This window comes from Pogona vitticeps, chromosome 1 (genome assembly GCF_051106095.1).
Source record: "Pogona vitticeps strain Pit_001003342236 chromosome 1, PviZW2.1, whole genome shotgun sequence".
Classification (NCBI taxonomy): domain Eukaryota; kingdom Metazoa; phylum Chordata; class Lepidosauria; order Squamata; family Agamidae; genus Pogona; species Pogona vitticeps.
This window is the reverse complement of record NC_135783.1, coordinates 2,956,267-2,982,189: the sequence shown is the minus strand read 5'-3', so window position 1 is coordinate 2,982,189 and position 25,923 is coordinate 2,956,267. Positions and strand designations below refer to the sequence as shown.

The 25,923-nt window shown below is 46.1% G+C and overlaps 1 protein-coding gene across 6 annotated transcripts in view; it reads left to right on the top strand.

The window, feature by feature from the left end:
- OTOF (otoferlin) overlaps window positions 1-25,923 on the top strand; it is a 156,907-nt gene that overhangs the window by 67,941 nt on the left and 63,043 nt on the right. For 5 of the 6 annotated variants that reach the window (XM_078381484.1, XM_078381482.1, XM_072986239.2 and 2 more), the window contains exons 6-10: window positions 19,424-19,500; window positions 20,320-20,446; window positions 23,290-23,344; window positions 23,866-23,997; window positions 25,751-25,813. In XM_078381484.1, coding sequence (XP_078237610.1) covers window positions 19,424-19,500; window positions 20,320-20,446; window positions 23,290-23,344; window positions 23,866-23,997; window positions 25,751-25,813 — 454 coding nt within the window. Of the gene's footprint in view, window positions 1-8,769; window positions 8,823-19,423; window positions 19,501-20,319; window positions 20,447-23,289; window positions 23,345-23,865; window positions 23,998-25,750; window positions 25,814-25,923 lie in introns of those variants that run through there. The other variant, XM_072986242.2, reaches the window with a different exon arrangement.

Below are 25,923 nucleotides of genomic sequence, written 5' to 3'. Positions count from 1 at the left end.
AGTGTTGGGGCATTTTGTCCTTCTTCTAATCTGAATCTGTTATTTAGGATCCCATCCCCCTTTGGAAATCTCACTCCATCTCCCAACATGGCTGCCCTTCATATCTCTGACGAGGGCTGCCCCTATCCCCTCCTCAAGTCTTCTCTCCTCCAGCCTCAACCCATCCATCAGCCTCAGATGTGCCTCAACAGAGCTCGGCTTTCACGCCCGTCTGCTTCGGATGCCCTCTCCTTGGCCACCTCCATTCTGTTAAGCTGTCGCCCCAAACGATGTCCGTTTCCCAGGTTCTGTGAGCTTATGAGCCCGATTGCACGATGACGTCAAGAAGTCCTTAGCGTCCGTGTTTGTGTGAACTTCCCCAGAGAGGGTGTTGTGTGCTGTGTGTTTTGCTGTGAAGGCATGTGGGACTGCAACACTTTTCCAGACAGCCACCATGTCCATGTGAAAACAAAAGAGGGTGGATTCCCTCCTGGAGCTCATTCAAGGGTTCTTGGGAAGGTCCCTTCCAGAGAGACCAGGTTGGAGCATCTTATGGTGCTGCCGCTAAAATAAAAACAATTCGGCTGAACTAATGGATGCAGTGGCTCCTGTAGCCACTGGTTTGAAAAGGCCCCACAACATTGCCTCTCTTGTGATCTTTCCGAGCTCTAGCTTGGCCGCCTTGTCCAGTCAGGCTTTGAAAGGTTAGATCACTGGTTCCCAGCCTTGAGTCCTGAGATGTTCTTGGATTAAAACTCCCAGAAGCCTTCACCACCAGCTGTGCGTGCCAGGATTTCTGGGAGTTGTAGTCCGAGATATCAAAGATATCCTTAGATTTGTATTCCTGCATCGAGCAGGGGGGTTGGACACGATGGCCTTGTAGGCTTCTTGCAATGTCACTATTCTGTGAACATCTGGACACCCAAGGTTGGGTGTTAGAGGGACAGAAGAGAAGACCACATTCCCCCAATCTGTCTGGGTGATTGGTATTCACAGAACTTAAGGAAGTTTTATTTTTTTATGTCAGCACCCAGAATCTGGGAGCACTCATCTCCAAAAAAATTTTTAAAAGCCACCCCAAAAATCATTTTCTGGTTATCCATCATGCCACTCTTCTCTCATACATAATGAGCAAAGGACCTGATGCTTTCTTTGAAGTCACATTCTTGCTTGGTTCTGCTACCCAAAATGGGATTTTTGTCCTCCCCTCTGGCTGGTGACAAGCTGCCTTTCCCAGGATTTCTGGTGGGGAAAATATACAGAAATGCTTGTTAAAAATGGGGCAAGCTGGGAAGTCAACGTGGGATAAATTCTACCTGCAGAGTGTCCCTTCTGTCCTTGGGGGCTTTTGGCCATTTCCATGGTTTCTGTCAGTTTCATGAGAATTATTTACTGAAGGATTTATTTGTATTAAATAATTTTTAGGCTGCCGTTCAAGGTAAAACCGACCAAGGCCAACCTATGGCCAAAAAACATGATAAAGCATTGTGCGTAATAAAATCATGAACTGAAACAGCAATAGACTACCAGAATCTTTATAGCTCAGCTAGAAGATTTAAAGCAACTGGAAAGGACGGCAGCATCGCAAACCGGTCAGGGAAAAGGAATTTGGAAAGACCATTTTTAATTCTCGTGGTACTCGCTGTTGTTGAGTGTGCCTGGCCCAAAGCTTGGGGAAACAACCTTCCAAAATACATATATATATATATATAAAACGAGAGCTGGCATGCCATGAGAGCTGTTGGCTGGGGCATTCTGAGCTCTGCGTTCTTAAAAAGTAAATTACAGTATTTTTAAAATTTATTTCTGCCCTGCCTTTCTCACTTTAGAGGAGAAACCGCCTCTGAAGCTGAGTTTCAGCTTTCCCCACTGCAACGCCGTTAATATATGTCAGACATTTCCCATCATCTTCTGGTGGGGTGTTGATAGTTGCAACCTAACACATCCGGACAGCCCCGGGGGATGTCTCCAAATGGGGGTGGGGGAAAAAACGTTAGAACCCAAATGGCTGCCGAAACTACCCAATCCTGCGCCACTCCATGTACATCCCACACATCTGCGTGAACACCTTTGTGGCTTATGCTGTGTTTTGCCTTCCTGGCCGCGCACTTCTTTCTCTCTCTGTCCCGGGGAGACTCTGATTCTGTCTGCCAGGGCGACTTCATAACGCTGACAGGCTTCATTAAAGAGTCTATTTGCTGCCTGTGCTTCCACCGTCTTTCGAGAAAATGTCTCATTAGTCAGCTAATTTCTTATCCTGGTGGGAGGAAAAACAAATGAGCCCTGGAATGGAAATAATCTGTAACTGACACAGCTGGGCCCTGGGGGAGGCCGGGTTTTATTGATGGCTTCCATGGAGTCACACAACAGAAGGGACCTTCAAGTTCGATGCAGCCCCTCCACCGCAGGATGCGACCACAGACCCCCTCGTAGGCAGCTGCTAAGCCTCCGCTTGTCTCTCTCCAGAGAAGAAAACCCCAGCACTACTCCAAGGCAACCCGGCTCCATGCTTGATTCATCGCCACATGTTTCATTGCTTGTGGGGGAAAGCCTCCCGAGATTGTGGACTGACAACGTTCATCATTCTGAAAATGCTTCAGGCCATATACCCAGCATGGCAGAGTTTGCATTTTTATTATTATTATTATTATTTGCATTCAGCTCTATCAGAGCTCAATCAATTCCAGAGCTAATTTCAAATAAAACTGTGGAAGAGAGCTGGCTGCAAAACCGAGGATTCCTGCTTAGGACTTTTTACCGGGAAGAATCCCCTTTGGGGACTGAACCACCTTAGAATGCAGAGGGATGGATGGCACAATGGAATATCCTAACATACATAAGGCAATACCTGCCCGTAGAAAGCCCACACATCAAGGGGGATCACTGTAGCCACGACTTCTCCCTGACATGCTAGGTTTCATATGCAGGGAGTATGAAGGACCATGCATATTTTTCTCTCCCATGGATGCACATTTGCACTTTTGAGATGTCATTCCCCGAAAAAGTTAGGCTGCGTGTTTCCTCCGAAACGTAGATTCCTTCCTGACACTTGCACCATTGCAGCATGCTTGTGTGGGGATTCCTGTTTCTGAACGTGGCTTTTTGTTGTTGTGCGTAGCAGACCAGATCATGATTTCTGTCATTATGCGAGCTGTCTCTTTTAACCGCATTTCTGCATTTGGCGCGTAAACGGAGCAGCCTGGGCGAAGACAGAGGAGAATCTGAAGGGTAAATACGGTGTGCAGTGGTGCATGAACAAGGCATGTGGGAAATGAGAGGCTGGGAGTCGTTCACACTTTTTTCCTTGCCCCGTTTTTAAAAAGCATTTGCTCTTTCGGGAGCCATTGGCACGAGGACCTTTTATTGGAAGATGTTGGTCTTGCGTCCATTTTTGCAGACAGATTTAAAATGTGGAAGAGTATGGAGGGGAACCCTTACAATGTTAGTTACAGAAAGATATGGGGAGGGAAAGACCAAGGGTCTCTCTCGCCCACTGTCCCTCGTTGGCCGACCAGAAGCCCCCCAGGGCTTGGGCACAGTTGCAACCTAAATTTAAATTATTTATATGCTGCCTTTCTCCCCAACAGGGGACCCTAAGATATAAGACTTTGTTGGCTGCTGCTAGGAGTGGTAATGTGGTATAATGCTACAAGGTGTTTTCCATTTTAAATGCAGGCAGGCATTTAAGGAGGAAGTGAAGGGTTTCAGGAGAAGCTAAATTGTTGCATTTTTAGATGTTGAAATGCTTTTGAAATGTTTTCAATACGACAAATCTTTAAATTTTTCAAATGCGGTTTTTATAGTGTTTTTAAAACCGTGATTATTGTCTAATTTTCATTGTTGTGAGTTGTTTTGGGGTCCCCTATGGGGAGAAAAGCAGCAAAGAAACATTACAAATAATACAAAACAACAAAAAAATAAATAAATTGAGTCTAAGAGAAATGGAGCATTTGGGGTGGAAGAGGGGACATTTTTCCCTGAAGGTTTTTGTCGGCCCTGTTCACCGGCTGCATTTTCCAGGACCCTGCTCAAAACATTGTACGTTGCAAAATGCAAAATGTGCATGTGGAGATTGGGAGGTGTTTTGTTCCCCCCCCCAGACTACAATTCCCAGAATCCTGGAGCACTGCCAGCTCTGGAAGTATTTCTTTCATCTAGGGGATGATGTACCCGCATGCATTCACTCAGGGAGCCAGGCTTGGCCGGACTGCCTTACACCCCAGGGCCCTGCACATAGAAAACCTGGGTTTGCCACACTGTTAAAAATGTCCACTCCCTTGTGGACATTTTTGCAGTCCCAAACTTCATGTGGGGCCTCCATGAGAGGCATGGTGTGGGGTTGTACACCCCACCGGCTGTAGGGTTCAAAGGGCCGCTGAGCCCCTGGAACCAAAACTCTTTAAATCTTCACCTTTTGTTTTCCTTTTAGAGCAGCTCTCCAGGGAGTGATGCACTGCCTCCCTCTGACCCCATGTTCGGTGCTCTCCTCATCCTGGCCAGCCTGTTTTGCCTTCCCTGTCAGGGCAGGAAAACGTTACCCGATCGCCATTTACTTTTAAAAATTTAATCATCGGGATGTAGCTCTGGAGCAGAATACAATCTGACGGCAGTGAATAATTCATGCTTCTTTTCCTTTGGCATGATTATAATGCGCTCGCCTCGTGGTGTGCTTTATATCGGACAGCTGCTGGCCAGTTTTCCCGGTACTCTCCGTGGTGCTGAATTTGACCTACCGTTCCCCTTAAGAGCCAGATGGGAGGCAGGAAATGTCCAAACAGTTCCCCCACTTAAAAAAAAAAAAACCCTATCTTTCCCCAAGAGGCCTTTAATGCCCCTTTTCATTGCTGGTTGGGTTTTTGTGTGTCTGAAACGGCTGCTTGTAGCTTAATTCCTGCAACGTTATTATTGTGTTGGGTTTTCTAATTGTTGTGCAAATAGAACACGCCGAAAGGTCATATGGGCACTGTACCAGCAGAGAAGGGGATCAACTGGAAGGAGCATATTTTTCCGGGGAAACCCTTAGGCAGGGTAGAAGGGGTTAAGCGCCCTTCGCACCCACTGTTTCTCGCCTCCGCCTCGTGCATTTGTGTCACCTCAGCAAACGTGGGTTTCAATGCCTGTGCTCAGCAAGACAATGCACATTCCTGCTTTCCGGTTCTGCTTTTCTTGAATACCTTGCCCACACAAGTTAAGAAGAGGCTTGGAAATAACAGGGTTGAGGAAGGACTCCCGGTTGAATTATTTATTTGAAAAGAAAAATCTCCTCACATTTCAGAATCTTGTTCTGCAGTGGGTTGGCGTGACTGTATGTCTGCTCAGCTAACAGCCACAATGGGCTGGAGACCAAGGCTTGGTTTCTTTGCCACCCGGTACCGACAGACCCCGCAGGAAAGCTATTTGACTTATGGTGATAGGTCTGGCCCCTTCCGTTTTTTTTGCAAAGCCAAATGCCAAGCGGTGCCCGAACGAAAAGTTGAGACACCGGTCTTTTTATTTAGATCAGGAGAGAGCCCGGGACGAAACGCTTGGTTGTGCATCCTGCATGCAAAACACACTCCTCCTCACTGCTGCTGATTTCCCCTTAACTTCGTTTTTCTCTCCTCTGCCCAAATCCAGCAAACAATCAGGACTCCGTCATAAGAACTACGATGGGTCTGGATCTGCAGCCAGGTATTAGGGGGCAGAGCGACGCTTCTATGCCAGCGTTTGACTCTCTTTCCACTCCCGTCTTTCCTGGGGTTTTGCGCATGCCAGGTTCTGAAAGTAAGGGTTTTTCACTCAAGGGACCCTTGGAAGATCAGTAGAGAGTCAGGTATCTCTGGCCACCTAGACAGGGCATTAGGAAATAAGCAATAGGTAGCCCTGGAGAAACACCAATTTGATTCAGATCGTTTCTGTGATGTGGGGAGAGGTCCCATTTCTGGACCTTCCTGCTTTAGATCTTGGGTGAGAAGAAATCTCAGAGGCCTGAGACCAAATTGGGGGTCCTGTGGTTTTCCTGAAGCCTCCCACACCCTTCTCTCTGATTTCTTGATGAAATGCTTCCAAGCCTGTGTGCCGTTTTTCGTGCACTCATTGTAAAAAAGCTGAAAGACCTTTCCTATCGCTCAACTAGTTTTGTCTTAGAACGTGGTGGTCTTTTTGGTGCTAACCCCTTGCCTTTGGACCCACCTGCCACTGGAAAGTAGTCTACGAGAATCTCTCTGAAACTGAACTCAACTCCTAGACTTCAAGGGGGTCCCCACTTTCTTTTACAGTGTCTGTATGTGGGAGAGAAAGCGTGTCTCCCCAGAAGGCGCTGATCGGAGCTCCCCATCTGCTCCATGGTCCGTCTGCCCAAGGCTGGTGGGACTCATCCCATCTGGATTGAGTGGAGTCCTAAGAACAGCCATTGTCGACCCCCTTGAAGGCCTTTGAGGATTGTCATGTTCTGTGATGGATCATGGCTCCTGTACCGAAACAGCCCCAGAACATGTAGCCAGGAGGAAAAATATTGACTCAGGCAGCTAGAAGGAGTTGAATCGCCCTCCACTGTCACTCTTTTTGCGATCTGGACAGGTTGCAATAAGGCTCAGGTGTAGCGGTTTTGACTGAAGTCGCTGGAATGCAGATGAAGATCCTCCCTCCACCCTTAAAAATACATCTCTGGGGTTGGAACTGAGTTCTGCTGTTATCTCGGGGGTTACAGACCCTGAAAGTGGGGGGATCCATAAAGAGCCTGGAGTTAGTCTGTAGTTGAGAGCCTTTATGTCCTTCATGTTCCTGATCTGATCGGTCTCTCTCTCTCTCCACCCCGCACCAATCCTGCCGCGGCTGCGTCGGTGTGACAGTGATGACCGTGGAGACCCCAGGTACCCGCTGGTTCTCTTAGCATGAACACCTTACCTCCTTCAAAGCAGCCTATTGTGGGTTTTTGGGAAGCGGGGTGGGGAAATGCCAGCTTTGAACCAAGGCTCTCATGCGTAGATATTCGTTTCCTCGAATGATGGGAAAAGGGTGCTTTGAGACCTAGATTTTCCCCTTGAAAGAATGATCAGCAGCTGTAAGATTTTTTTTTCACTCCGTTAGGAAGGACCGGTGCTTTTTTTCACCTGTTGTTAGTAGGATAAAAAAGAAGTTTTATTTTGCACCCAAAAAAACATTCGGGTCAGTCCCAACTGCGAGTAGACCCTTTGAATCAACCGTGAGATGAAATCGGGTAGGACACCTCCGTGAACACACTGGGATTATTGTCCTCAGAGATGACAAATGATCACCCATTAAGGGGTTCCTTCCACGATTTCGGGGTGCTGGCAGCTTCATCACAGTCTTTGTGCACCCCGAAACCACATTTAATCAGCTTTAATTTTCTACAGCTGATGGCATCATCCTCACTGTGTTCATAAAGCTCTACGACAGGATTTCAGGCACAGCTTGGTAAAGTCAACACTTCAATAAATTCCATTGAGTCAATGAGTCTACTCTAGTTGGACCTACATACAGAATACTAGCTATTGTATTTCTTACATCTTGTACTTTGTTTACATTTTCATTTTAAAAAGTTGTGAAATACAAAAAGTGCATTAAAAACCTCTTATAATCTGAGTACAGAGAAATCTTCTAGAATTTTTTCTTCTCATCTCTTGAGAATGGAGGAAATGAACACTTACCTCTGAACATAGCATTGTGTGATAACAGCCTTCTCCTGCCTGCCACCCTCCAGATATGATTTATGTTATTTCAGGTCATTTTATTTCATTTCATGTATTTCTCTCCTTTTCCATACATCAGGGCTCCCTAAGTTATCTGCAACAGATTAAAATGGGTTAGAAACAGATCTAAAACCTTTGTCCCCCAGAAACGATATCTTAAAGAGCAGGTTTAAAACCCTAGTCTCTTTAACAATACTGTTTTTGACTCCCCATGTCACCATCATCCTCTTGACAGCAGTAGGGATGACACGAGATGGCTGGTAGACCTTGTCCAAAATCTGTGATGCCCTCATGAGCCGAGGCCTGGCGTCGCATCTTGCTTTCTCCGCTTCTTACGTTCATCTGGTGATACTCCTGCAAGAAGGAGTTGGACATCTGCAGTGCTTTGAAGACCAGAAATTAGATAGATAGATAGATAGATAGATAGATAGATAGATAGATAGATAGATAGATAGATAGATAGATAGATAGATAGATAGATAGATAGATAGATAGATAGATAGATAGATAGATAGATAGATAGATAGATAGATAGATAGATAGATAGATAGATAGATAGATAGAATTCAGATTCCAGTGGTCCCTTGATATCCACCAAAATAAGGAGGCACCACCATCATAAAAACACACATTCTAAACATAAGCACTCATGCAGGATCTGGATCGAAGTTGTTTCTCAGACTAAATAGCAGAGATTGAATTTATAACTTGCCAGGTGCCCATGTGTGACTCTTGAGTAGCTCCTCGCCTCTCTCTCTATCCTCTACAACTAACAAAGCAGGGGAGGAATGCAAAATAAATCGTGGGACATTAGAAAAGCTGTGCCAATTGGCTTCATTTGGCCTCCAGGATGCAGGGGTGTGCAGGAGTTTGCTTCTGTTGTGCCATTTAACTCGCTGTACCAGGAATTTAGGGTTTTCCTTTTTCTGCTTTTACCGTGAACCCCCCCCCTTTCTCATCCTCGCCTGTGCATTCATTTGCTGTGGTTTCTGTGGTGTGTGTGTGTGTGTGTTTTGTGTGGTTCATTTGCATTTCCACTGGGGTGTCCAGAGGAAGATGTGGGTTGCTGCTGCCAACCTGAATCATGTGACTTTCTGCTTGCAGAGATAAAGCAAAAAGCAAAGAGAGAAAACACCTCCATTTGCCATTCAGGTAGGATGATGTGCCGCACGCTGGCTGCCTCTGGGCTGGTTCCCGAATTAAATTCCCTGTCCTTGTTTGTGGTGCTGCTATTTCCTCTCACTTCACCACATTTCCAACGAACTTAAAATATTTTCATTTTTTCAAGCCCCGTCGATGGGAAAAGGGGATGGAGGGGGAAGGAGGGAGAAAAAGGATCAAGCTTTTCGCCCTCGGGAGCAACCCTACAAAGAAAAATGTATGGCTTGAGAGGAACGTGAATAGGGTGCCATCCAGCCCAGTTCTTGGGCAAGACCCATGGCTGAAACTTGCAGGACTGGGAAGTATTTTTGCCAGCTTTCCTCTGCTTTTGAGAGATGTGCCACAGGCAGCCGTTCAACCGGCGAAGAGCTTCTGAACAATCATGCAGTCATTGCAGATGCCAAGGCCTGGGGGCTGGAGTGGGCGGGCAGAAAGGAGACAACCCTAACGGGAAGCGAAACGAACAGCAATCCAAGGGTCAAAGCAGCCCTGTGATCCATGGGCAGAAATGAAGTCCGGTCGGAGTAGCACCGTCCTTCACTGAAGAGTTATGAATTTAGCCAGCTTCTGGCTGATCCAGAACGCTTCTCCCGGCATAAGATGTTCTGCAGACAGAAGTGAAAAGCAACCAAAAATTCTCAAATATCTGGTTCTATGGTATCACCCTTGTTCTGGAAAGAAACGCGAGAAAGAGATTTTGTCTTTCAGATAATCTCTCCTCCTTATCACAACAATACACCCATAACAAAAACACGCTGATCACCATAATCACCCAATCTCCTGAAAAGGACAAATGCTGATCCCACAGCTATAAATACTCAACTCCGAAACAAACTGCACCAGAGCACAGACAGAGTTCTGACTGCAGTCCTCTGAAGATGACGGCCACAAAGACTGGAAAAATGTTAGGAAGAACAATCTTCAGAACATGGACAAAGAGCCCAAAAAACTCACAACAACCAAAGAGATTTTTGATCCCTCCCGGAGGGGGGGAGAGGGAGAACCTTTGGCCACTCCAGCGAGTGGTACGCTGCCCCTCCCGGCCTGGCTCAAGCTGCCCTCCTCTGTCCCACTTTGGCTTGAAGACGGTGTCCATATATGAAATGTTGCTTGCCTGCCTTTATCTGTGCTTGCCTGTATCTTATGGGAGACCAGCGACTTCGGCAGCCGCCAGGTCTGGCCAGCTTGTGTGCCTTCCTGAACAACAACCCCAGCAGGCACTGGGCATTACTGGTGCCCGCCTACAGCTCCTCCCTTCCTTGTGGACAAGAAAGCTTCTATTGGTGAATCCCTCATTGCCCTGGGGGGGCACACAAAGCCCCTTTTGTTCAACAGGGAGGAGGGAGTCTCAATAGCATCCTTGGCTCTAACCAATACAGTATTCAGGTTGTCCCAAAAGCTGGAGACCAACAATAGCTATTCAGGCTGTTAAAGAGTATCTTGGGTACCCTTTTCTTCAGCTAATAGGTTTGGCAGGTTTTTGCATGGTTGCACAAACAAACAAACCAGCTGTGGGGGTGAGTTCCTAATCACACTGCCAGCCTCATCCTGCTTTCATGCGGTAAACTTACCATTTTGTCTCTCTGGATGTCCTAATTCCTCTGAACTCAACGAGGCTGAATCCCAGGGAAATGGCAGAGTAGATTTGATCTGGACCACGATTTAAATCCCGATTTAATTTTTTTTAAAAAAAAATCAGATTTTTTTAAAAAAAATATTTCCATCAAAAACTGTTTTTTTTAATGATGATGGAATCTCTGACCCAAAAGGGTTCGTCTTAGTAGTGTTTTTTGTTCTTTGTCTATTTGTAGTGGTTGGTGGTTTGCTGATTCCTATTTTGTCTGCTTTGCAGTGTTCTATTTTAAATAAAATTTTACTTGTTCTCAAAAAAACCACCCCTGATTTTTTTAAAAATTTAAATCGTGATTTAAATCAGTTTGATTTTTTAAAAAATCATTGAGAATCCCTCCAGCTTCAGCGCAGTCACTGTCTTTTCAGCACAGACGATGGCAATGCTCCCCATCGGGTGAATTTCTCCCTCGCTCCTGGGCGGCTGTTAAGATGGAGGCCAGGGCTGTATAACGTTATAGACTAGGTCAGCCGAGAAAGTGGAGAGGCACGGGTTCAAATTCAGAGTTAGCCACAGACTTTGTCGGGTTATCTTGGTCCTACCAATCCTGCTTGCCGTACTAGACCTCCCAAGGGGGTTGTGAATAGCCCTTAAGGAGGGGGGGTCAGGTTAGGCCTCCTTGAGTTCACTAAAGGAAAGGTATAGAGTGTTTGGTTGTTGTTGTTTTAAAATCAGTTACACTTGTATTTATGTGATTGGTATATTTGGTAATTAATTAGGAGCAAACTATGCTCCATGTGTTTTTTGTTTTTAATTTGATTTCCTTTTCCTTACATGCCTGCCCGCCCCTCCCAGTAAAGGCAAAGAAAAGACACCCAAGTAGGTGCATCTGCTCTTCTCTGCCTCTGCCTGTCTGTCTGTCTGTCTCTCTGTCCCACCTTTCTCTAGGGATGTGCATATCTTAACCTCCTTGCTCTCGGCATAAAAGAAAGAGAAAATTCCTCTTTTCTCCTCACAGTGAGATTTCACTGCACAAGCTTTTAAAAATAAAAATCTCCTGGGATTTCTTGGACATTTTTACGGTCTGTTTTTTCCTCTTGGAGGAAGAAACATTGATTGTCACAGAATTATCGCCACGAGATTCCCGGGAGAGGGCATTTTGCTGCCTGGAAGATGGTTGTTCTTTGCTCGCGCACACATGCACGCACACACAAACACACACCCTGGTGAAAAACAAACAAACAAAAACATGAAAAAGGAAAAACAAGACCAGAAGCTGAGATACATCATACGTGTGTGTGTGTGTGTGTGTGTGTGTGTGTGTGTGTGTGTGTGTGTGTCTGTCAGCAAGAGGTCCCCGCATAATGAAACTAGGAAAATTGCTGACAACGAGAAATATTGAATATTTGCCACCTCCTCACCTCCGCCTGCCTGTCTCTGCAGCACCTTCTGCTTTCCGAGCGGGTTCGCTGGCAGAATCCCCGGAGCAGGATTTGTATGCATGGAAATTTTGCTCAGCTTGACATCCAGAGACTATTTATTTATTTATTTTATTAGATTTATACCCCGCCTATCTAGACAAATAGTCTGCTCTGGGAGGCATTACAAAATTTAAAAACAATAGAACAAGACTCTGGGTCGCGTTGCTAGCCTCAACGGGGAAGCAGACCCACTGAACCCACCGTCGAAGGGGGAGTCAATGCCTACGTAAGTGTCAGTGGGTCCACACACTGGTTGAGATTAGCAACAGGTTTTAGACGTGGGATGGTCCTGGATGGGTCGGTAGGATCCTCTCCTTTGGCTGCAGAGTGGGGCCCATATACAGGACGGGACAAGCTCTTGGCTGAACTCCTGGTGGTTTCTCCTTACGTTCAGATTGTGCAAAATAAAAAGCTGGTACAGTATATGGAGCTTGCAATAACAAAGGAAGGGAGGTCATTGAGCACATGCCTTCTCATGAGCGAAGCCGCCTCAGAACCCTTTCACCCTTCCATATCCGGTGTCCTCTGACGTTTTCAAGATGCAGACCTGGTTTTGTTTGCTCATTATTTTAAGATGGTTCCTTTGGGGGCACGCCTGCCTTTCGCGGATTCAGTTGACTTATACTGTAGAGCTAAAAGTGGCCATCCCGATTTCCTTTCATGGAGTTGGTGACTTTAATTAATAAAGGCACGCTTCGCTTTGCGTAATAAAGTGACACACTCCTGGCTTGACCAAAAATGGGTTTAAGATAAAGTGTGGACCTCCCTGGAGACCTTCCAGCAGGACACGAATCCACTGGGTCATCATGAGTTGGAAGCAACCTGAAATGGGCCACAGGGTTGATGTTGAGTTTTGCCCATGCAGATAGCTGGCTATCATGGCAAGGCACACTTTTATTCTGGGGGAATCTCACCCTGCACCTCCATTTTCTCCACTTTCAGGCCAATGCCCAGTCTCCTGAGTACCCTGATTTTGTGCCTGCATTCCTTGCCTATGGCAAGTCTTAAAGTCCTCATTATACTCGCAAAGGTTTTCACGGCCAGGATCTAATGGTTGTTGTGGGTTTTTCGGGCTCTTTGGCCGTGTTCTGAAGGTTGTTCTTCCTAATGTTTCGCCAGTCTCTGTGGCCATGGGCATCTTCAGAGGACAGCACAGAGTGAGAGCACAACCTTCAGAACACGGCCAAAGAGTCCGAAAAACCCACAACAACCATCCTCATTATACGTTTGTTTTTCCTACCAGGTTGTGAACTTGATCTAAGAAGTGATCTTTCAGTGTGGATTTTGGCAGTGGTCCCCAACTTTGGGCCTCCAGATGTTCTTGGACTTCAGCTCCCAGAAATCCTGGCCAGCAGAGGTGGTGGTGAAGGCTTCTGGGAGTTGTAGTCCAAGAACATCTGGAGGCCCAAGACCACTGATATAGACCATCCAGGAACCCTACATTCTCACTGTCTTTCCATGTGCTCTGATTTGGTTCAGCATTAGAAAGGCCATCTCTGTGTGTGCATGGGTGTGTGTCTCGGAGGGAGAGCATCTCGAGGGCTTGGATCCCTGTCTCATGGATGGTGTATCAGGGATAGAGACCATTCGGAAGATAATTCCCTCTCTGCTGAACACATTTCTTGCTGTTAGAAGGCAGATTAAGCTGTGCATAATTCATTGTAATCCAATCCACGTTCAGAGCCCATCTGGAATGGAGGGAGGAGAAGCACCAGTAACATGGCTGCGTTCCCCCCCCAACTCTAGCACAGACAAATCTTGAGTCCAGGCTCCCCCTTCCCTGCTCCCCCTCCCCCCGGCCCTCAGCAGCCTCGGGGCCTGAAAAGTGGTGGCCCCTTTGCCGGATTTTCTAAATCATGAAAGCTGGCGGCAAGGGCCTTAATTTGGATGCAGACATAGGGCAAGGGGGGTTTGCATTATCTCCTGGAGCAGCCAGCCATCTCCGGCGAGCCTGCCACGCTGTCTCAGATGTTCTCATCCAATATTCACGAAGGGACGGTGTCAGTTCTCCCGCCGCTCCTGTCCTGTCGTCGTCGCTGGCTTCCGACCTGCGCCATTCCTTTCCTCTTGGCAGCGTTATCTTTGGCGGTGGCGGGAAATGGGGGAGAGCGAGGCCCGGGTTTAAGGCCACCGGTGGACTGGAGACCGGGAGGAACCGGTTGGGAAGCCCTTTCCCAACGCCGGGAGCCGTCCGACCCAAGGTTCCCCGTCCCCCACCCTCTCCAATGGGATGGTAACTGGGAGACACAGGTAGAGAGAGCCCACGTTTTGTTTTACCTGGGACAGGTAAGTCACTGTTTTGGCTTATGGGTCTCTGGGTGATGTGCTGGGGTGGGGCTGGGGACATTCTGGTTGCCCATTCATGGCCGGCGCCAACCCTTCTGGTGGGAGGAGTGACCGCTTTGTATTTCATATGACTCTGTGTCTAGATACGTGACCGATGATTCCTCCAAGAGGATCGTTTGGGCTTCTTTGACCCCCAAGCTGGGGTTCTCCCCTCCCCTCCACAATTCAGATCTTTGCACGGGTGGAGGTAAACAAAGCCAAGGAGGGGAGAAGTCACTTAAGGTCATCTTCCTGACGCGGGTCACACGACAGTTGACTTCTCTGTGCCCCCTGCCTGCCCAGACCACAGCAGGAGGAAGCATTCCTGTCACACACCTGCAAACGAGAACGCTGGCAGGTGCAACTCAGGTTGCGGAAAGCTGGAGATGCCCGGGTTTTCTCCCGTGCAACTTCAGAGGCACAGAGGCCAAGCGGCCATTTGTTCTCCCAGCCGAAGATGCTGGAATCAGGTCTCTCTCGAGGAGAGCTTTATTGCTTTGGGGTCTTTCAAATGTCAGCCTCCCCCATTCTGTACCTGCTGGTTTTTGCTCAAAATGTCCGGTCTGCCATCCTTAAATCCCAGCCCTTCTTTTTAGGGTGGGGGTGGGGAGCTCCCTCCTGCCTCCACCCCCTGCTTTGCCCACCTCAAGTGCAAACCGATGGCCAGTTCCCTGTTCTCCTCTGTAAAAAGGAACGTCAATAATTCATCCACTAATTAGCTTTTCATTATGCGTCAGGAGGAGGCCTGCAAGGGCTCTCAAATTGCAGAATCCATTTTTTTAAATTTCCCGAATGTTTGCGAATGTGTTGGCAAAACCACACGGAATACATCCCCTTCCCTTGGTGGCTTCTTAAGACCTGGAAGCAGCCCCCCCCGAACAAAAACATGGACTAGTTGGTTTTCTGGTAGCCATTTCCCAGAACCCCCCAGTCCAGAAAAACTAACTTTCCTAAGTTCTGCTCCGAGCAGCCACCTGAAACAAACTTCTCAGCCCCTTCGTCTTGAGAAAGCCTTTGGCTTCTACCCCTGCAGAATAATCTTGGCCTATATTTACTTCCATGTCAATCCCTCTCAAGTTTAACAAGAGCTACCTGTGTGTAAACATACCATTCCAACTTTTCTGCCAAAAACCCCTCCCCGGGTTCAAAGAAAATGAATTTTTGCAATTGAAATGTCCTTTGCGAGAGTTGATCCTTTGGCTCATATTATTCTATGAGAGAGAGAGAGAGAGAGAGAGAGACCCCCCTCTCTTCCCAATCTAGCATCCTGTGTAAGACAGAGAGTCCAATTCCTATAAGTCCTCAGCCAGGGATTCTATACTATGAAATACTTTATTGTTTCTCACCAACAGCCTGTACAATATACAGTGCATAAAAGGGGAAAGTATTTATTGCCCCAGTTTAAAACGGATAATTATAATAGCTCATGTTAGGATGCTTGTCATTGGAATACAGTCCAACCCATGTGGAGGGACAGTTGGTTGGGGATGCCTGTTTCATAAAGGGTCGTCCACCGGAGATGGGAAGAGTTACCTTTATGGACTACACGACCCAGAATCCGCCCCCCAAGAGCACAGCTGGTGTTATAGTGCATGAGAGATTCTAGGAGCTGCACCTCAAAAGCTCAGTCGTGGACATTTATCCAACCCTGTAAAAGCACTGCTTCCCATCTTTGGGTCTCCAGATGTTCTTGGACTGCAAATCCCGGTGATGAAGGCTTCTGGGAGTTGAAGTCCAAGAACATCTGGAGGCCCAACGTTGGGGAAATAAGGATTCTTAGAACAGCCAGCCACGAAGCAATCTGTTAGAACATTTGGCCAGTCATTCCTGACATGCTTTTTGCCGTCTTCCTCTCTTCTGCTTTAAGGAATGGGTTTTTTTCCCCTCCATTTTCCAGAAGTGTTAAACTGTCCTCACTCCGTGCTGCCTTTCCCAAGGGGTCTTTGTTGACTGCATCACCCCTCTGTACCGTGTGGGGAGTGGTCGTTCAGGTGGACTTCCAGTGTGATGTTACTATATTTTCTTTCTAATATTTTCTTAATAATCACGTCATCCTTTGGTGGATTTTCCTCCTTGTGCCCATACTAATGTAGCTGCTGTCAACACATGTAGTATTAAGTAGTAGCTTTGTGTATTTATGTTGTTTGGTAATAATCCCAATAAAAATATTTCTGGTTTAAATTCTGTTTCCTTTTTTAACCTTTGCTTATGATATGAATTTTAACCCAATGCATTATCGCACGTCCACCATGCATGATTTTTGAATTTCCAACACTTATTCGACATATTTGGAAACATTTTTGCAAGTCTGGCTAGAGGCAAGTGCCAAAATATAGAACATTTTATATAATTTTTCTTTGTAGGGTGTTGCCAGTGTTAACTTGCAATTTTTTGTCCGCAGTTTTTGCCTCTTAGGCTTTTCTCACGCATTGTATCTTAAATAGTCAGTTACAGCAATCTGTATTTTTCATTTTTTAAATACCCGACAGCAGTGTTCCACCTTTCTGCATTGCATAAGAATTTATTGGCCCTTATTCATTTGCTTTAGTATTTTTCTCCTGGTCAACCTCTCAGTTCAGGAAATTCTTGGCATTCTGCAATAAAGCCACATTTCAAATACTTCCATTTTTAATATGGAAGTATTAAAATTGCTGGTGTTCAAGGTTGTGATTCAATCTATGCCATACGGTAGATCCAAGAATGAATAGCACCGTACAATGCACACGGACAAAGCAATATATAATTGTATTCTCGAAGGCTTTCACAGCCGGGATCCGATGGTTGTTGTGTTGAGTCCGGGCTAGCCCCTAGACTTTCCAAGTCAAAATTAACTGCCAATACTGTAAATCTTGACTCAAGAGAGAGTTCAAATAGTTACTGTTTTATTTAGCTAGATAAAAAATATGGCAGAAGTCATGCCTCCAAGTGTAGGCAGAAACAACTGTGTGTTGTAGAGGAAGACCAGGACTTCTGCAACATTGGTTACACAGGGGAAGGGGAGGAGGAGGAATGGGTGGTTCATGGTACAAAGAAGTGGGGCGGGAGAAATAGGGAGTTCTTGACCTATTGGGAGAAGGGATGGGGTTACAAAGGACTCCAAAACTTTATAGGAGTGGGAATCACAGAATGGATGGGATTTTACAACAGAGTGGGCCAACAGACAGCAATTATGGAAATACACGGTTACATTGTTGTGTTGTATTGACAGGAAAGCAATTTATTATTTTGCAAAGAGGTTAGGAGGTTGCATGAAAAGGAGACTTCCAAGGGGATAGGAAATAATGTTTGTATAGCCAAAGGTTTTGTGCAATGACTGTCCATGTACTGGAGTTCAATGAACATGAGGTTGATCCTGCTGTTTGCCTGAGGGGAGAAGTGACAAAACCCAGCTGTGCCTCCTTGCTTCTCCAAACTAGATTGGAAGGTGAGAAAACATGCCCTGGGGAAGGAAAACCTGGCCAGCCTTATTCCTCTACAGAGACTCTTTGAGGGAACATGTACCTATATGTACAAAAAACATGTACCTATATGTATAAATCTGGCTGTGTTTGATCTTTCCAAACTGTATTCTGCGTGATCTGATTAGCGGTGTGTTCTTGCCTGTTTCATGTAGTGCCTTATGGTCCCTTCCGTTCTAGGTTTTCCAAGCTGTCTGGCCATTTTCTTGAGGTTTTTCTTCCTAACATTTTGCCCGTCTCTGTGGCTGGCATCTTCAGAGGACAGGAGTCAGAACTCTGTGCTCTGGTGCAGTTTGTGGGATATATATAATATATCCCGCAATATATAATTATTTATATTGCCTCCTTCATCTTAAAGAATCTCCTCTAGGCTATCTCTGTTCTGACTCTCATCTCCTAGCAATCATGACAGATTCCAAGACAGTTATATTTGTCAAAGCGTGCATTGCAAGAGGAAATTTCCTTAACTGGCAAAGCATCTGATTATCACACGAGGTGCATTTATCACCTCCCGTCATTTGCAAATTCATTGGCTCTGTTTTGTGATTTGTCTTCAGGATGGAAGCACACCATTTGTTTGCAACTCAGATTTCTTAGGTGTGAAAGGTTGCTTAAATCACATATATGTGAAACCCATGATGATTTTAGCTCTAATGACAAGTTTTTCTGTAACAAGAGATTTGACTCTGACACGTTTGCTCAGTTAAAGTTTAGCGGGAAGGTGACCTTAATGCTTTAGTGTTATTGGTGTGTTTCTAATTGATTTGCTTCTTATTTGTCAATTGTTTTAAATTGCATCTGGTATTTTACCACTGTTAGCTACCTTGAGCACTATTGACTGGAAAGGTGGGGCAGACATTTAACAAATCAACTCAGTGAAGTACGTAGCTAGCAGAATTTCAGCGAACAGTGCAGCATGGCATGTGTGATAGCATGCCCTCAATATTTTGCCATGCCAGTTGAATATGACTTCCGAATACTGTGTATAAGATGTCCCCATGTATAAGACGCCCCCCTTTTCTTACCCAAAATTAGGAAATCTAAGTGGGGCTTAGCAAGTGTCGGGGGAAAGGGATCAAAGCAATCCTATGACTGCATAATCGTTTTGATCCCTTTCCCCCTTATACAGCCATGGGATTGCTTTGATCCTTTCCCCTTACACTTGCTACGCCCCGTGGGACTTAGTAAGCAGAGGGGAAAGCAAGGATCGAAGCCATCCTGCAGCGCTTTGATCCCTGCTTTCCTTTTGCTAAGGCTTAGCAAGTGGAGGGGAAAGCAGGGATCAAAGCCTTGCCGGATTGCTTTGTTCCCTGCTTTCCCCTCCACTTGTTTTCTCTCTCCTCAGCTTACTTCTGTGTATAAGATGACCCTCAATTTTTAGTCTAAAGATTTTAGACAAAAGTATAGTCTTATACATGGAAAAATGTTCTTATATTTTAAATTGTTTATTTTATATTTTGTTAGCTGCCCAGAGTAGTCAGTTGACTAAATGGGCGGGGTACATATTCAATAAATAAATAAATAAATACGGTACCTTCCTCTTTTCCTTGCCCTTCCTGGCCCTGATCCCCTTGCCACAACCCAGTTGAAGTCTACAGTATGTGACGACTCTGGTTCATAGTTCGTCTCATGCCATCCTTCCCTTTCCTGTCCTACTCTTTTAGCTCTTCCTACTACCACGATTCAGACTGCAACCTCTTTAGCAATTGTCCTGAAAAGCAATGAATAAATTTCATGGAACATCTTTGCTTCTTACAGAGCTGGGAAAGGAGTCTTTTCAGCCATGAAGCTCGGCAAAGCTCGTCCTCATAAAGATGACCAACACAGGAAGCAAGGTAGGCGAGACCCAGGCCTCCCGTCTCACGTTCCTTCTCTTCCCGCTTCTCCCTCCTCTTCTTGTCCCTCTCGTATCAAAGGGTGGATGTCATGACTGGATGCAGCAGCTCTAAACAACGATGGCGTGTGGTCACCCACAACATCCCTGAACTGCCAGGAGGCCTTTGTAGTACTCCATATGGTGATCCAAATTCTTCAAACTCACCCCAAGAAGAAAGCAAAAGTACTGATTAGTGCAATCAGAGATGGGGAGGAGGGGGAGCATTTTGTTCAGTCTCTATTTTGGTAAGAACTTACCCAATTCACTCCCCCTGGATCAATGCGGGACCCGCTGTGCCGTTTTCCAAATTTCTCCGAATTTTGCAACGTGATTATTTAAGGAGAAACGGCCCCTTTAAGGCTAAGAAGCTTTACTCGGCCACAGCCTTTATGAACTGTAGCCTGCTTCAGCAGATGCAAACTCCAGAAAGATGCAGTGGATTTCAATTCTTAATAACTTACTAGTTGCTTTAACGTCCTACAAAAATCTCAGTTCTTCTGGGAATAAGCTAACGTGGCCACCCTCTTCAAAATAACCCAGGTACCTGAGAATTGATGCAACCGAATTATGAGCGAATTGGAATTAAACTCTTTCTGTGCTTCCCAGTTGCATCAACACTTACACGTCCATTGTGCATATTTTCTCCCTTTCTCCCCCTGCTCCTGCCTTTCCCTAGCGCTTTGTCTCTAATCCTGACAGAATTAAGCCTGTTTACACCCCTTTTCTATCCATGCAATCACGCCTCTTAACATCTGGTCTGTGCTTCCCTCCTTGGCAGACGAACCAGCCGTCCTAGAAACGGAAGATCTGGACCGCAAAGCGATGTGGCTTGGAGGTGGTCTGGATCCAGACACCATCTCCCTGGCGTCGGTCACAGCCGTCACCACCAACGTGTCGAATAAGAGGTGAGAAGGACAGGCCCCGGAGCCCGGGTGGAGTCTCGATTTGCCCTGTCGGATCCTACAATATTTTCGTTTGGTTTCTTGGATTTGAATTTATAGCCTGTTTGATCCAAAGGGTTGGGGATGAGGGACGGTGTGTTCATTACACACCCACCGACCCACCCCAATGTTTCTCTGTGCCTGTGCACCTCGATTATCCAAAGCCACAGGAGGGAACGGAGAGTCTTCCGTGCAGAACGTAGGCTCATGGCCTTCCAGGGAGAGCTTTAGCTTGGATTTTGCCAAGTTTCCAAGGGTGTTAATACCGCCGTCCCAAGAAGGCCAGTCTTGAGTGAGTGGGACCTCGATGGGCTACCTGACAGAAGATCCCCAGTTGATCATGGAAGGTGCAAGAGGTGGAGGATTTAAAGGCTGCCCCCCCCTTTTTTTATAAACTGGGTTCAGCCTCCGTGCAGCTCTGCAGTTCTTTGTATTAATTCTTCCTTGGAAGATTTATAGGGCTGTCATGGTTACTGCATCTATCGCAGCAGTTGGCCTATTTGTTGAGGGTGTTGTCAGTTTTGTGTGTTGGCCACTGCCTAACTTATATATATATGGCGAGCTGTCTACACACAAAAGTGGTTGCAATGTATTTGAACTGCAGGCCTTTTTGCACTGATGGAAACCTTTCCCTCATTCAGTCTGTCAGGAAACAAGGGGAAGGTTGTTGTAGGTGTTTTGGTCTGTTTGGCTGTGTTCTGGAGTTTTTTCTTCCTAACATTTCGCCTGTCTCTGTGGCCAGCGTCTTCAGAGGACAGGAGTCGGAACTCTGTCTGTGTTCTGGTGTAGTGTGTGGGATAGTTGAGTATTTGTAGCTGTGAGATCAGCTTTTTGTCCTTTTCAGGAAATGTGGTGATTATGGTGATCAGGGTGTTTTTTTATTGTGGGTGTACGATTGTTGTGATAAGGGGGGAGATGATCTGTCACTGTGATTGATGAGTATCATTAGCTAGTCTTTTGTGTGCAGTGATTTGTGACTGGGTAGAGTTTGATTCATCCTGATCACCATAATCACCCAATCTCCTGAAAAGGACAAAAACACAATCCCACAGCTACAAATACTCAACTGTCCCACACACTACACCAGAACACAGACAGAGTTCTGACTCCTGTCCTCTAAAGATGCCGGCCACAGAGACTGGCGAAACATCAGGAAGAAAAACCTCCAGAACACGGCCAAACAACACCCCCCCCAAAAAAAAACACCTACAACCACCATCGGATGCCGGCTGTGAAAGCCTTGAAGAACACAAACAAAGGGAACAGATTGAGCAAAGCCACTCCCCTCTTTCCAGTGGACGCTTCAAAAATGCAGAAACACTGACTCTGGAGAAAAGTTCTTTGTCTCCAGGTATAGCCTAACCATTAGAGGAGTGCAGGTTTGTGTTTTTGGACCACGTCGTCCAAAAAGCACATCTGCATACCTCTGCCAGAAACCATAGTACTGACCCTAATCTACTGACCTAGTTGTTAAGACACATTGAGTTAAGAGACGTGAAGCTCATTCACAGAGGAGGGGGAGAACATCCATTAAACGTTTTGCATTCCATGGAATTCCAGTAGAATGAGGGTTAGGGTAATATTCACTAGTCTTGCCCCTTCCCATTAAAAGGGGGCCAATGCAACCAGGCTATATATCATATCCTAGTAATAATAATAATAATAATAATAATAATAATAATAATAATAATAATAATAATAATAATAATAATAATAATAATAATAATAATAGTAGTAGTAGTAGTAGTAGTAGTAGTAGTAGTAGTAGTAGTTGTTGTTGTTATTATTATTATTATTATTATTATTATTATTATTATTATTATTATTATTATTATTATTATTATTATTATTTATTGTCATTGTAAGTATATACACAGTATACCCATACAACGAAATTCACAGACACCCAGAGACCAGACACATGCACAAACATAAAATTCCCCAAACACTCCCCACCCACTAAAAAATCCCCCACTAAAAATACAAACATCTACACCGCAGGCCAAGTAACACAGTCCAACTAATTATTCACCACTGGTGGTCTTTAAGCTCATTATTAATTGCAATTATAGCTCTGGGATAAAAAATATTGAGAAAACGTGTGGTCCGAGTCTTAATTGTTCTATATCTTCTGCCAGATGGTAACAGTTCAAAAAAGTTATAAGCAGGATGGGAAGAATATTATGGTATTATTGGTCAATGGGCGGGGGGGGGGTGACAAGGGATTCCCTCCCCTCCAATATATTGCATTGTTGTTGTTTAGTCGTGTCCGACTCTTAGCTGGTACCAAAAAAAAGTACCCCAGTTGGGACCATTTTTCTCCAGCCTGATTTTTATCTATCCTTTAAAAAGTTGTACTGGACAAATGTCCAAAACTCACGGACTTTGGACAAGATTCAGAAGTGAACTTTGATAGCCGAGATCTACAGAAGAGGGGGGGGGTCCTTCTGACCTTCCCCCATTGCACCTTTGTCTGGCACCATAAACCCTGCTCCCGCAGCCTTTCCTGGACCTCCCCATCCCATTTGTAGAGTGTATGGGGACTGTGTGTGTGTTTTTTCCCCTGAGGGAAGCAGTCGGGTTCTGGAGAACGGTACCATCAGATTCTAGCTGTCATTTACAGTGTTTCGGGGGGTGGGGGTTGGCATCTTGGGCAATACCTTCCTTTACTGGTCTCCCTCTGGGGTAAATTCTGCCGCAAAACATGACTCTGGAAGAACTGAAACGTCCCATCTGTAGCATCAGAAACAGATGGAAAACTTTGGGCTTTTTCCGGTCCTAACATTCTGGTGATGGCTTTTTTCAAGGTCGAAACCCGACATCAAGATGGAGCCAAGCGCCGGACGACCAATGGATTACCAGGTGAGGCGTTTCCGACCCTCATTCTCTGCGGGTTGGATGTGCGGCTGCCCCAGAAGCGTAGCCCGGCTGAAGGCCCCCTGCTTTCCACCACCTCAGTCCCAAAGAGTTCCGGCTGTGCCTTGTCTCTGTGTCGTTAACGGTTCAGGAATCATCCTCTAATCTGGAACCCTTCTCATCAGCTCTTCTGGGCAGAGTGTGTGTGTGTGTGTGTGTGTGTGTGTGTGTGTGTGTGTGTGTGTGTGTGTGTGTGTGTGTGTGTGTGTGTGTGTGTGTGTGTGTGTGTGTGTGTGTGTGTGTGTGATTCCCACTTAAGAGCAAAACAGAGCATCTGTATCATTTCATTGATGCAGCTCTTGCTGTAACCCCTAGAGTCCTTCTTCAGTTTCCTCTAGGAAAGGGGTGTGAGTCATGGAAGGTGTAGTCCACCAGCACCAGCCTTCCCACCTCTAGAGAACTCCCATGTGCTGAAGAGGACCCAGGGTCCCTCCGGAGCCTGACTGTCTCTTCCCCTCCCCGCCTAGGTCAGCATCACGGTGATCGAAGCGCGGCAGCTGGTGGGTTTGAACATGGACCCCGTGGTGTGCGTGGAGGTGGGGGACGAGAAGAAATACACCTCCATGAAGGAGTCCACAAACTGTCCGTATTACAACGAGGTGAGCTCGCTTGTCCTGGCCGATGAACTGTCCTTGGAGGGCCTCGGTGTTCGTGAAAGTCCAGGAGAGGGTAGAGAAGGCACACACGGCCCTTCTAGAAACGGGTCTCTCCTGGGGGTTTGGAAGTGGCTGCGGGAGCTGCCAAGGATGGTTTTTGCAAGACCGCGGCAGGTGTGACCATTTCGGTGAGGAGCCATCAGACCCTTGAAATCCTTCCAGCATCGTCTGGGGAGGCTGGTCAGGCCCTTGGGTACCAGCCAGACCCTTGGGGAAAGGAAAAGATGGCGTTGGGCTCCATGAGTAGGTCATGGTTTGCTGTGGGGCTGGGCTAACCCCTCTAATCCTGTGCCCCATGCATGCCTCTGATCCCCCAGGGCGTCCTTCCTTGCTTCTCATTGTAAGCATCAGAGAACAAAGGGTGGGTGGAGGGGGGGCACTGGCCTGATCCCTGTAGCAGGCGCTTTGCTTCCTTGCCTACAATGGCAAATTCCATCCCAAAATCTGCATTCATGTGCGCTTTGAACGTGGGAAGCTTCAACTCACAGTTTTAAACAGCACCATTCATTTTCCCAGTAATATGAAAGTACTCCTCTCTCTCTCTCTCTCTCTCTCTCTCTCTCTCTCTCTCTCACACACACACACACACACACACACACACACACACACACACACACGCAAAGTGTGTTAAAGGCTAATTATTATATTTTAATGTGAGCTTTCCTGGGCATGTCCACTTCCTTACGGGAACAGAACAAAATATTGAATGAAATGTCAGTTACCTACTAAATATTTCATTGGCTTTTGGATGTATGGAACGTAATTTGGCTTATGCTGTTTACGGACTCTGTTGTAAACATTCCTTAGGAGACAGAAAACACATACCAGACCTGGAAAGAGGGGTGTGGGAGGGGTTTTGAAGACTGGGGACTGAACTTATAATGGTTAGCCTTTAAGGTGCCACATGGTTTGGTTTCTTTGGATTTTGCCTGATAATCTTGCACAGACTAACATGGCTACCCCTCCAAAATGCACGCGCACACACAAACACACAGTTCTTCCTGGACAACACTTACATTTTAATATATTTTAATTCCCAAGTGGAACCATAAACTTTCCAAGGAGCTCCTTTAAAAAAGCAAGAGCACTCGCTGGTGAAATTCCATCATTAGATAAAATAACGTTTCCTTCCCCTTTTTATTTATGAAGGAGACAAAAAAACAAAACATTTACCGTTGTTCATTGTCTTGGCAGTGTGGAGAATGTACAGCAGCTTTTCCCAACCTGGCTGTCCTTAAAGTTGATTGGCTCACTGTTTCCATCATCTCCAGTTGTCAGCATGTCCATCAGATGAAGGGGAGTTGTAGTCTAGAACATCTGGGGAGGACCAGGTTAGAGAAGGCGGTTCTACAGGCGTATCCTGATAAATAAAAATGATTTCTGTGCCATCCAGTTGATTCTGAATTATGAAGACCCTTTTCAGGGTTTTCCAGATAGAGATTACTCAGAAGTGTATTACCACTCCCTTCCTCTAGGGGCGCCCTGGGACTGTGCAGGTTTTGCCCAAGGCCACCCAGGCTGGCTCTACTCAAAGGAGACCCAGTGGGGAAGCGAATTCCCAACCTCTGGCTCTGCAGCCAGAGACATCAACCACTGAGCTATCCAGCCAGCACATCGTATTATTACATTATAATGTTCGTCCTTATCATGCTTGACACGTGACGCCTCTTTAAATCCTTTGTTCCTTCCTTTCCAGTACTTTGTCTTCGACTTCCACGTTCCTCCAGACGTCATGTTCGACAAGATCATCAAACTCTCGGTGAGCAGCCTCCGCCATGAGCTCTCCTTTTCTCTCTTGGCCGCTAGAAGAAAATACAGAGAAACTGTGTGAAGGGAGGGTGACCATTTCCTTGTTTACTGGGCAACAAA